The 13,184-nt window shown below is 34.9% G+C and overlaps 2 protein-coding genes across 2 annotated transcripts; one reads left to right on the top strand and one right to left on the bottom strand.

Annotated features, from left to right (window-relative positions):
* Positions 1 to 62: 62 nt before the first annotated feature.
* On the bottom strand, positions 63 to 3,851 carry LOC126720729 (pentatricopeptide repeat-containing protein At1g79080, chloroplastic). The gene is made up of 2 exons (XM_050423499.1): positions 1,485 to 3,851; positions 63 to 337 (listed from the first exon to the last, which is right to left on the bottom strand). Exon 1 carries the CDS (start codon positions 3,397 to 3,399, stop codon positions 1,693 to 1,695), a length of 1,707 nt encoding a protein of 568 aa, XP_050279456.1. The 5' UTR covers positions 3,400 to 3,851; the 3' UTR covers positions 63 to 337; positions 1,485 to 1,692.
* Positions 3,852 to 4,052: 201 nt separating this feature from the next.
* LOC126720733 (mitogen-activated protein kinase kinase kinase 20-like) lies at positions 4,053 to 5,469 on the top strand. Its single transcript, XM_050423506.1, has one exon. The coding sequence runs from the start codon at positions 4,104 to 4,106 to the stop codon at positions 5,064 to 5,066; it is 963 nt and encodes a 320-aa protein (XP_050279463.1). The 5' UTR covers positions 4,053 to 4,103; the 3' UTR covers positions 5,067 to 5,469.
* Positions 5,470 to 13,184: the final 7,715 nt, after the last annotated feature.

Below are 13,184 nucleotides of genomic sequence, written 5' to 3' on the forward strand. Positions count from 1 at the left end.
ATAATAAACGATCCACTCCATCTTCTCTATAATAAACAAAGCTTTAGAAGCAAAAAATGAAGTTGCAGAATCAACAGTTCATAATAGAAGTCAGATAAATGAATAAAGCAGAAATTGGTTGAGTGTTTCTCAACTAATCTAAATAAGAAATTAAAACCATTTATATCCAAGGTTCATTTTACAATTTTCTTTTCTCTACTGGGTGGACGTCTTCCACGAGATATTTATGAAGAGATAACAATAATAGACCCTGGCTTTGATAGGACTAAAGGTTGGATGCCTTGGTGAAATGGCTGAAATGAGTAGGGTTGTGAAGTAAGTGCTATGTAGTGGCATCCTGCATCCAGAAATTAGTGTTTTCAGCATCCATTCACATAACACATGATCGGGATTTAAACAATACATCTGAAAATTATCTTCTTCTTTTCTTTTTTTGATAAGTATACATCTGAAAATCATTATTACATGCTCCTTCAGTTAGTATAAGGGTATTATGATTAATATGGAGTAACTAATTATGGCAAGGAAACTATACATGAGCAGAGACCTGAGAGCTAAAGATAAGATATCCATTTCAATTATTATTCCATGATAAACTTGAAAGACAATTGCAAAATGAGAATGATGAATAAGAGGTCAATTTCTACCTATATTTCACTCTGATGTAGAACATCATGTGATGTAAAAATCAATGACACATGACTTTCAGAAGATAATGGCTTTGTTTTTAGGTTGTACTTCTCCTTTAAATAAAGGAGAGTTGGATTAGTAGTTCTATAACTGCCAAAAATAAAGAACCTCTTTTCATATATGAAGGCTCAGCAGCCAGCTCCAAACAATATAAGGACTTATGAAGCATAGTTAGGGAGTGAAACTTCATGTCTCTAGCTTAGAACAGACATTTTTCTCCACAAAGCAGTAGCACACCTTTTCTTCTCAAAGTTGTGTTATCTTAGTCTTCCCAGTAAGTAGATATGAAGTGTTTGAAGAAAATCTCTGATGGTTAAAAAAAAATAAAGCTATGGAACCCTGCTCTCTCTCTCTCTCTCTCTCTCTGCCTAGTTGATGAGAAGGTTCACCTCTGTAGTTGATGAAAATAGAAGAAACTTTGTATACAATCTTGTAAGCCATCTGACACTCCTATTTGAAAATCATGCAAGCAAACATAAAATATGCTTATGGGTACTAACCAATTTCTAAATCATTCCTCTCAAATTATCTTTGTAATAGTTGTTGGTGATGTGAAATAAATGAAAAGAAGATTAAACAAATACAATTGCAAAAAAAAAATAATAATAACAATAATAAGGAACCAAAGAGTTGGTTTGCACAAGATAATATTCAATAAAGAAGCTTGCCATGCCCATGTACTGTTAGACTAAATTTATAGCATAAAATGAGCAATAGAAAGTCTTTACAAAATTAACAGGCTATGATTTACAAAAAAAAAAATTTAATTTGGAGCAAAGCAAATAGAGGATTACCACAGAGCTGAGATCCGCATGCACGAGCTTGTTCACTTCTAAACATTCGAATACAACATCAATCTTCTAAAAGAGGCCTTGTTGCATTGGTCAGTCTATACCCATGATTGGACACAGTCACCGTTCTTAAAACTGAATAACAAATCATTCTCCTACAAAACTCTGGTCCTGTTTGCTTCTTTCTATACTTGTGGTATTCTCACGTAATCTAAATTGGTAAACCATCAAGGTCATACTGCATAACAAGTCTTTCCACTGTACTCTGACTAACAACCTGTTTAACACGCAAGTCCTTCAAAACTTTGGCTGCCAGCTCTGTTTCATTTTCGTGGGCAATCCCTTCTACGATAATGGTATATGTTGTTTCATTAGGCATGTGCCCTTTCTCAATCATCGTCTCAAAAATCTCCAAGGACAGATCTGTTCTTCGACATTTGCAACAGCCAAGTATAAGTGCGTTGAAATTGTCAGTATCAGGCCTATAGTTATTTTCTTCCATTACCCAGAATATCTCCATGGCCTCATCTAGCATTCCCTCCGCACACAATCCTCTGATTAAAGAAGAATAGGTGTAAGAATCTGGTGTAAATCCGTTCTTTGCCATCTCATATAATATCTGAAATGCGGGATATGTGTTCCCTTTCCTACACAAGCATGTGATCACACCTCTGTAGAAATCATGCATGGAGGATTCTTGCTTATTACCCAAGCTTTGAATTATAAAGAATGCCTCTTGCACCATTCCCTCCTCACAAAGCACAGCAATGGCATTGTATGTTCCATCATTAGGACTACAGTGCCGATAAATCATTTTGTCTAGACACTTAAGCACAAGATCTACTTTCCCCTCTTTGCAGAGACGAGCAATAATTGGGTTGTAGCTTGCAGCAGTAGGCCTGAACCGTCTCTTCATCATTTCATCCAAAACCTCAAGAGCATGTTCAGTTCTGCCATGCCGAGCAAGCGAACCAATCAATATATTGTAAGTAACTACTGATGGTGAGCGATCCTCACCATCCATCTCAGCCAGTAACTCATTTGCTTCCTCCCACCGCCCCTCATAGCACAAACTCCTCAACAAAATGTTATAACTCACAACATTTGGATTGAACCCCTTTGAAGGCAAATCCCTGAAGAACCTGATTGCCTCTTCGATCCTACCTTCCTTGCACATACCAGTTAACAAAATATTGTAACTAACCAAATTGGGCTTCCCACCCTTAGCCATTATCTCATCCAATAGCTTTATGGCCTCATTCACTCCTTTTTCCTTATAGGCAGCTTCAAGCAAGAAGGAGTATGTGAATGCATTTGGGACCAGCCCCTTCTTCATCAATCGATCCAAAAGCTGCAAGCTTTGGTACAAGTTTCCATGCATACAAAGTCCTCTAACAAGCGAATTATATGTAACAGTATTGGTCGGGAAGCCATGTTCCTCCATTTTTTCAACCAATTGCATTGCATATCCAACATTGCCTCTTTTACACAAATAGTTCACCAAGTATGTATAGGAAGCCGCATCGGGTATTATACCTGATCCAATCATCATCTCCATCACTCTAATCGCTTTTCTCATCTTATTTACCTTGCACAGATCATACAAGAGCTGAGTTGCTTGAACAACATTAGGCTTTTGGCCCTTCCCTACCTTCTTTTCCAAATGAAGAAATGCATCACTGAGTCTAATTTCCCTACTTTTTGATTCACTCTTCCCAAACCTCCAGTTGGGCAGAGTAAAAACAGTGTCTTTTGGAGAAATAGTTATCTGGGTAGATGCCAAAACTCTAGAAAACCCCTTATTGAGTGAAAAAGAATGGAAATTTGGGGCATGGGAGAAGAACCCACAACCCTTTCTTGTAGTTGTTTCTGGTGATGGGTTTGCAATAGGGGACACTGAATTCAGTAGGCTAGTCATGGCCAAAGAATCAAATGTTGTTTACAACAACTTATACAAGGATTTAAATTTCTATCCTTAGCATAAAGAACAACAATCAACCAAAACAATCAAAATTCTGGGTTGGTCTTAATGGATATATAGAATAAAAATCTCAATCTTTTCAGTATGAACAAGTTAAAAGCATAGAGAAAAGAGAGAGAACCCCATCTGAGACAGATTTTCTATATGAAAGAATCAAGAATCTGAGAAGAACAGAAGAGAAAAAAGGGACCAACGTACACTGGATTTCAGTTGAAGATGTTTCTCTCAAAGCTTGAATCTTCTCGAGAATGGTTGGGGCAAGAGAAAGAGAGAGAGAGTGAGTGAGTCAGTGAAACTGTGAGGCTAGTAATGAGTAAAGCAGTGTTTGTATCATATATTTGCTGTAATGAAAATGTTAAGAAACTTGTTGTGTCTGTCTCATCTCTTCAGTCCCGTCCATACCTCCCTCTCTTTTATTATCCAACCCTTTTTTACGCATTAGTGAACTCCACGCGCCATTGACACGCGTTCATGATATTGGACTAGGACCCCTTTTTTCTTTTTTCTTTTTTTTTTTTAAGATAGAAAAAAATAAATATAAATAAAGGTAATTTCTTTACTGACCGTTAGAATTAGAAATCAAAACGAGACCTAGTTGAGTTCCAATTCCCTTCCACAATTTTACAAACCCTCGTTGAAAGATGTATTCAGGATTGTGGGAGAGAGGCCCGTTGCTGGGCAAAGGAGCATTTGGGTCTGTGTTTCTGGCCAAACCCACATCCAAGTTACGCTCTTTTCCTTCGTTGATGGTAGTGAAGTCAGCGGAGATTTCTGTTTCTGCTACACTTCAGAAGGAGAAACAGGTTTTTGACAATGTTCAGGGCTACCCTTTTGTCATTCACTGCTTTGGTGAAGACTCCACGGTTGAAGATAACGGTGACATGGTTTATAACCTGTTGCTTGAGTACGCTTCTGGTGGAAGCTTGAGAGATTTGATTCACAATTCTGGTGGGTGTGGTTTGCCTGAAAGTGATGTCAAACGCTACACCAAGTGTATTCTAAAAGGGTTTAATCATATTCATGGATGTGGGTATGTACACTGTGATATCAAGCCTGAGAATGTTCTGCTTGTGAATGTGAGTGCTAGTACTACTGATGGTGCTCATTTTGTGGCCAAGATTGCTGATCTTGGGTTGGCCAAGAGGTCATGGCAGAGGAAGAAGATGAGGATGGACTTGAGAGGCACTGCTTTGTATATGGCACCTGAGTGTTTGATTGAGTGTGTGCAAGAGCCTTCCTCTGATATTTGGGCTTTGGGTTGTGTTGTTTGTGAGATGTTGACTGGGAAATCTCCCTGGGATAGGGGAAAAGAGTTTAACAAACGGGATCTGTTCAATCTTATTGCTGACGAGCGCGAATTGCCTGAAATTCCAACTGGGGTTTCAAGTCAAGCCAAGGATTTTCTGAAAGCGTGCCTTGTAAAGAAATATATGTATAGGTTTACTGCTGAGATGTTGATGGATCACCCGTTTCTTGACGGACTTGGTGATGAAGAACTACCGGCTGTTACCTGCGTTTCTGGGACTGATGAGGCCGATTATGAGGTTTTTTGTTTCTCAGAAGATTATGAGTTAAGTTGTTCTTCTGGTGATCTTGCTGCCTGATGATGGTATGGCGTTATGTTTTCCTCCTTCGCAATTTGATGATTTGGGAGAACATTTGGATGGGAGATCAGATGAAAATGTGCCTGTTTTAGGCCAGAAAAGGAAGAGGGTTACATGTTATGATAACCATATATGTGAGAGAGCAGCACGTCGAACTTTGAAGTGCCCTGCTTCTACCATACCTGCTGTTGGAGCTTGACTGTATATTCCATCATACCTGCTGTTGGAGCTTAATTGTATATTCTTACAATATCTGATAGAGTATCCCTCATATACTATCTTAACTAGGCACTGAATTGTTCATTATTACAATTTAGATAGAGTATTCCTTATATGATTAATGTACAAGGCAGTAGACATGCACAAAATTGTACTTATTCTTGAAACATTTTCAAGTATATAATATAACCCAATTTTGCTATAACCAGGTTGTGCTTTTTTCTTACAATTTATTTTCTTGTTTCCCTTTCATTTTGTGTTGTTGTTTGATGGCAAAGAGTTGTGATATTTGACATACTTTGCTAGTTAAACCACTTTTTTTGGAAAGCAACAATTCCAACCACTGCACATTGCATGTTCTGATTTGCAATTTCCTTGTATCAGCAGAAAATTTATCTCACAATGGAATTTGAAAGATGTTTTGTAATTTGTAAAAATAATGGATATATTTCTCTCTATTGCTTTAGTATTGGCAATTTGGATTTGGTGGATTTGTGTTCCAGGTATGATATCTATCTGAATTTGTTTTCATCTATTTTTTTGTCGAGTACTCCTATGAGCGGAGGATTTGTATGGAAATTTTCTTGAATGGCTTTTTCTCGTATGGCAGCAAGTACTCCTATGGCAATTTTCTGGTATGGCTTTTACAAAGAAAATTTTCAAAGGAGTACTTGCTTTTTAATGAATTTCTGTCTTCTTTTCATCTATTTTTTGTTGTGTACTATCCTATCATATTTCTACCATTTCTAGTCAAATGAGTAGTGCTGAACTGGGTTTGGGTTTTGTTTGTATTTAATGTAAAAAAGTTGATCACTTGCTGCCAAAAACTTCATTTTTTGACTCCCTGATAGTTGAGATGGTTTACAAACTTAGCTAGTTATACCTAATTCAGGAAAGCACTAATTCAACCAACTCGCTTTGCATGCACTGTTTTTAATGGATTTTCAAGTAAGATCTCTGTTGTGAGTTGCTATATTGGTAGATTAGGAGCTCCCACATATTAAAATAAAAAAGAAGGAAAGAAAGAAACCAGAGAGATAGAGAGAGTTAGGAGGAACTGTTTTCTCATTCTTAATTCAGAATCCTGTAAAATAGTTCTCTGTTTGTATTTTGTACACTATTTGTTTGTTTTATAAATTTAGATTATTGGTTGCATATAAACTATATTTGAGGAGCATCTCATAGGCCCTCTGTGTCAATGCTGCAGTTGGCAATTTTCTTGTATCAGCAAAGAATTCATCTCATTATATAATTAGAAAGTTGTGTCATAACTTGCAAAAATAATGGGTACAGTACACAGCAAGTAATCAATTTCATCTATTTTTGTCGTGTACTTAGTACTCCTACCATATTTCAGCCATTGCTAGTTCCACGAATTCAATGCTGAACTGGGTTTGGATTTTGTTTGTGTTTAATGTATTAAAGTTGACTGCTTTCTACGAAAAAATTTAGTAAATTATTGTTTAGTTTCTGGGGTTTTTTTTTTTTTTGGGCCTTCATATATGTGATGCATTCTGTTAAGATTAGACAAATGCTTTGGGTTTTGTTTTCCCAAATTGTGGCTACCATGCGTTGCTTTCAAATAAAAGAATGATGCTGGACAGCAGTCTAGTGTGCTTAGGATACAAAGTTTGATGAAAGAAAAAGAGTCTAGAAGGTATAGGGTGCAACCGGAATGATATCAACAATACCACCCATATTTGTGTTGCCATGGATGAGTGTCAGCCATATTCGAAAAGAATTAGCTTATTTCAACTATTGTTGTTGAGCTTTGGTATCCACTGGATCCCTAGTTTCTACCTCTGTCAAACCTTTTTTTTTCCTGAATATACCTTTGTCAAGTAAAATTTTGTGTTTTGTGACATAAGATAATATCGAGAATCTAGTTAAAATTAGTAATTATGGTTTGCAAAATAGGCCTAATGTCCACAGTGGTAATAAGATCATAATTCATTTTGAAAACTTCAACCAATTAGTAGGGTTAGTCGTGGGTCTAATGAGCTCCAGCATTTCCTTTTTGTTACATGTAGATCTCTAGCGTAACTTTTGTGGACGTTACTTTGAAGTTTATCCTAGAATGCCAGATAATGGTGAACTACTTTTTGATGCTACTCACTTGGACAATTTTTGGTAGTTTATCAATTTTGCTATCTCTTGTTTTGTGATTGCATGTTATGCAGATTTAGAGTACACTCACTCATACCGCTCTATGATGCTAATTGAACCAAAAATACCAACACTCTACTTTTGGCATGTCTAGTTGTTGGGAAGACTATATATCTGGAGAAGCACATTTAACTGCTGTTATTGAGTTTTCCAGTAGGCCTCTTCCCATGAAGTTGGCATGAAAGATCTTGGCTTTCTTCAGGTTTGATTGAACATTCATGAACCCTTTAATGCTCTTTGATTTTCAGTGGTAATATGTTGCTCATTTAATATCATAGGTTTGCTCAGATAATTTCACAATACTAATACTCTTACTCTTATACAACTTTATTTGATGCTTCACCTGGACGCTTGGGAGTCAAATGGTACTTTGTAGAAAACCCTTGGCCTAATATTGCTTACAACAGCACTACTGTTGTTACTGCAACTTCAATGTTATTTTGAAAAGCTTCTTTTTTATTTTATTTTTTTTTGTTTTATTTTATCCTTCTGGTCATTCACTCCTATATAGGCTAGTGAGGCGTTTTGAAACTGATTTTTGTGGTTTTTGTACTCATTTTCTTTAAATTAAGATGCATTATATCAAATCTCCATTTCATATCATTGCAGTTTAATGTACTATTTGCCATCATATTAAAAGTTTTGGCACTTGTCCCTCCATTTGTATGTGCAGTATATAATGTCCTAAAATGGATAAGCATGTAGACGCTGACTTCCTGCTACACATGTCATCCAAAAAATCTTCATTGCCTCCAAACTTCTTGATTATATATTTATGAACTTCCATTGCCCCATCCTTCATGTAACATACTTTAACTTCATTTGCATCTTATCAAAATTTCAAGAATAACTTAATATTTTTTAAAACTAAATAGACCTCTTCTGACTTGTATTTATGGCAATAAAAAAAGTTTAATGTTATTGAGACTTAACCTCACTGAGGCTTATCAAGCCTGAGAATGTTTTGTTTGTGAATATGAGTACTAATACTAATACTATTGATAGTGATCATTTTGTGGCAAAGATTATGGATCTTGGGTTGGCCAAAAGGAAAAAGATGAGGTTGGGATTGAGAGGCACTGCATTGTATATGGCACCTGAATGTCTGATTTAGTGTGCAAGAGCCTCCTTCTGATATTTGGGGTTTGGGTTGTGTTGTTTGTGAGATGTCGATTGGGAAATCTCCCTGGGATAGGGTTAGAGTTGGACAGACTGGATTTGTTCAATCTTATTGCTGATGAGCACGAATTGCCTCAAGTTGGAGCTTGATTGTATATTCTTGATTTTACTACCATACCTGCTGTTGCAGCCTAATTGTATATTCTTAAGAGCATCTGACAGAGTTAGTATCAATCTTAGATTAAAAAGGTGGGTTGTCGTCAATGAGCTCACTGGATCCCGAGTTTCTACCTTTGACTAGTTAAACTATGCATTTGGTGAAATAAGATGAAACCAAGAATCTAGTTATAAGTAGTAATTATTGTTTGTGCAATTGTTCTAATGTCCATAGTGATGTTAGGTTCATAATTAATTCTGAAATTTTCACCAAATAAATAGGATTGGCCATGGGCTTAATGAGCTTTTGCAGTAATATACTTAAAATTTTGTCAGTTTATCACACTATCTCTAGGTTTGAAATTTCATATTTTGAAGATTTCTTATCAAAGTACACTCGCTCATATTGCTTTATGATGCTTATGACCTGCTTGTTGTTCTTGAAAAGCATGTTTAACCTGCTCTAATTGAGGTCTCAAGTGGAGTCCACTTTCAATGAAGCTGGGATGAAATATCTTGGCTTTCTTCAACATACTTTGTATCTTCAAATTAGACCGAACATTTATTCAGCTGAGCTCTCATATTATTCAGCCGTTTTGTGGGCAAAAAGTGAATGAGATGGAGCAACAAATGAATTAGGAAATCCTTTTTGTTAGTTTTTAGACCCCTTAAAACCACAATCAAATTAACCTAGGTAATTAGCCAAGTGATTACTTAGTCAAATTAACAAATCTAGGTTAACACAAATATATCATATCAATGTATTGCAGTGGAAAATAAAAACACAACGATATGATAACTCAAGAAAACCAAACCGGTAAAAAACCTGGGGAGGATTTAACCTAGATATCCTCAAGGTAAAAAGCAAATCCACTAGAAAGAATCGAAGTTCATACAATAAGACTTACAAGCCTCCACGCTCGACTTCTTATTGCTACCCACCAGTAGAACTTACTGACACGACCACGTGCAAGCTCCGAATCCACAGACTCCTTCTTTCTTTGGCCTTTGCAAAACACAAACACCCCCGTTTGTGACTTTGAGATCCCACTCAAAGGTTTAGCAACATAAACTCTCTTGTTTGTGACTCCAAGACCACCCTTGAAGGTTTAGATCATCAACACCTTTGATGACAAGAGAAGGCAGCAACTTCTACAATACCGGATCTTAAGATTCTTCAAGGAATAGCACCGGTAGAAGACATAAGAGAGCTTTTTAGGAACAAAACCCTAAATACAAAAGAGGCACACTCTTTTCTCTCTAAAAAGCCTTATAAAAACGTGCTTAGGATTTCCTTTATATACTGGGAGAAGTAGATTAGAAACCCTAATCCTAAATGGGCTTGAACAGCTGTTTGGGCTTAATTAAAATTCTGCAGATACGACTTTCGATCGATCAAGCCTGTCTTTCGATCGATCGAACCAGGCAGAATATGAAATCTTCTTCTTGCAACTTGTATGTTCTTGAATCTTGACTTGAATCACCTTGAGCATTGTCTAATAAAACCTATAGACTCTAAGATCTATATCTAGACAAGTTTATGTTCATGATTTGCCAATTGTTCTAAACATTTAGAACCTAACACTTTTGCTAAAGGAGGAGTTGGCAAAATCGAGTATGAATCTATCATAGTAGATGTTTTTGAGAAATTAAACTGTTGAAGGACAAGTTGATGAGGGTGAGGCGAGGGGCGATAAGTTGGAGATGAAGTTGGGCTTCCAGAGATGTCAAAGGCATTGCTGCTTGACCTAGCAGTGCTAATTGATGCTTCATGGTATTTATTCAATAGGTTGGTTGAACATTTTGTTTTGTCTTTTATTTTTCTTGGTGAAAATTTATAAAATAAATCCTTGATAGGACTAGTGCACAGTTATAACTTGTGGTATGGTGAAAAGAAATCTCTTTACTTGGGATTTTCTTTTTTTAGTATTTGAAATTGCGGCAACTAATTGAAGAATGAAATTCTAGTTTGGAATGGTAAAATTTTTGAATTATTGTGTCTCATTTATAGATAACTTGAGAAAAATTAATTTGGAGTTGACATATGTTTGTTTTAACATAAACATAATAATATATTATAAACATAACTATATGCACCACAATGTGCAAAAAAATAGATGTCCTACTAGAAAGGATGATTTTCATTTAGTTCAACCATGATCCTTCCATAATGGCATTGTATAGGAAGAAAGTATCAATTATTAAATTTGAAAATGTCCAAATTTTATATCATAATGACGTTTTAAATAAAATTGAGTAGGCCCTAGCTTTCTAATAAATTTACTAAATTCTCTAAAAAAAAAAATTGGTGTATAAAACACTAGTAATAGGTGTGTTTGGGTGATTAAATGTTCATCGGGTTGTGAAACTATTGTTTATTACAAGCCGACAATAATGGAGTTGGGTGGCTACAAAAAAATAAATAAATAAATAAATAAAGGATCCTACGTGAGTTTGTTAATCATCTTTTGATCACTTGCAACTTTAATTTTAGCATACTTAGTTTGCTATAAGAAGATCCTAATTTGTTCGCTATCAACCATGATTGTTGCTTTGAAAACAATTTTCTATTATTTATATTATCCTAAACTTTGAAGTTTATCTTTTAGACTTCATCTGCATTAAATTGTTCTACCGCTCAATATCCATAAAATTTGTGGCATACCCATCAAAAATTAGGTTCTTGATGGATTGAATGATAACAATGGCTAGCTCTTTCAAAAAGCATTTGCTATAACAATTTTATTATTACATAAAATTAATTATTTTTCCATTCTTTAATATAATATGATTAAGTTAATTCTTTTGGATTGCATTTTGGTATTACTTATTTATATTGTTTGAAAGTGTTTTTTGTGTGAATGGAGGAAAGATATGGTAAAACTTAGGTTTTTCATCAAGTTTGGGTTTCTGAATGTCATACTTTTGCATATGTTAGTATATTCACTCAGCTTGAGGACCTTTCAAGGATTCTAAGATTTGAGTATTTGTTTAAGGTTAACACTATTCATATAATAAATTTTAATTCTTAAATATCCTTCTTTCACACATGATGGATCAAAAATGGAAAGGAGCAGAGTTGAAAAAAATTAATTCAATTTTGATTACATGTTGAAACATATGTGTAAACACAAATACAATAATATAATGTCAAACATAACTATAAGCACAACCATGAAATGAATTGATACTTTAATTCAATTCTAATATTGTGTTTCCAAAAACGAAAATTCTATTAACATTTATTAATTATAAAGTATCAAATTGAGTAATAAAGTATTAAAAAAAAAAAGATTAAGATTAAGGATTTCTTTTCAAATATCTTACCTCGCTTAGATTTAAAAAAAAAAAAAAAAAAAAACTAAAACTCAAATCAAATAGAACAAACAATAATACATTTGTATACAAATAAAACAAATAGAAATTTGTAAAATAAATTAGAAAAATTTACAATATCGATGTGTATAAAAATGAAAAATGATTACGGTCGCTCGTGTTTGACATAATCTCCTTAAGACATGTTTACATCCTTACAATTGATGGTTTGAGGCTTTTGGTCACTTATCTCTCAAGATATAATGATCACAAAAAATAGAAGAAACATGTCAATCTAAATAATATAGTGAACAAAACCATGTCTCTTTCTCTCAATTTAACTTTATGCAGAAAAATAAATTTTTTGCAAAAGAACTTTCAATTATGAATGAGAGACTGTAGACACCTCATATTGTACTCATTAATAACCATTAGTCCCCTACCTCAATGATGAGCTCGACATACGTCAACCAAGGGTAATTAAAGTGTTCCCAATAATTTAGAGGTAATCATAACTCAAAAGTGCTTAAACTTTGAAAACGATGTTGAAAAATGACCTTTGCTTATATCTTGGCCATAATTTTGAACCTCAAATAATTATTTGTTAGGGTCATATGTTATGTAATTAGCTAATCCTTTGATAAAATATACTTTACTTGTAATTGGGTAGATCTAAGATGGGTTTAATACATCAAGAAATATGTTGTTCAAGCATATCAAGTGTTCATATTAAAAGACATGAAGATTGGTCCAAGAAACAAGTGAAGAAAAGTTGTTCACTAAGTCTCGACAGAGAGCTCGATCGATGCCTGCTATCGAGATTTAATGTGAAGCTCAATAGATAGCTTAACAGCAGCTCGATCTATCGAGATTTACGATTTTCAATTTTCCAGATTTGAAATTTGGCCTAGGCATATGTATTTGTTAAGGGTTTCTTTTCTCACAACTTTAGACATATATAAGGATTATTTTAAGATCCATCACACATGGATACAAAGACCAAGCAATTTATTTTTTCTGTGAGAAGCTACTGCACTTGTACATTATAGGGTTTTGTAACTAAGTGCTTCCTGATCTTCATTATTGATGAAGTGAAGAACTTTGCGGCATCGTTCAAAGTTGCTGGAGTTAGTCACGTACTGG

This window comes from Quercus robur, chromosome 4, assembly GCF_932294415.1.
Source record: "Quercus robur chromosome 4, dhQueRobu3.1, whole genome shotgun sequence".
NCBI classification, from domain to species: domain Eukaryota; kingdom Viridiplantae; phylum Streptophyta; class Magnoliopsida; order Fagales; family Fagaceae; genus Quercus; species Quercus robur.

What these genes read in the sequence shown, in the direction of transcription:
- LOC126720729 (XM_050423499.1), bottom strand. Translation starts at nt 3,399, where the DNA reads ATGACTAGCCTACTGAATTCAGTGTCCCCTATTGCAAACCCATCACCA.
- LOC126720733 (XM_050423506.1), top strand. Translation starts at nt 4,104, where the DNA reads ATGTATTCAGGATTGTGGGAGAGAGGCCCGTTGCTGGGCAAAGGAGCA.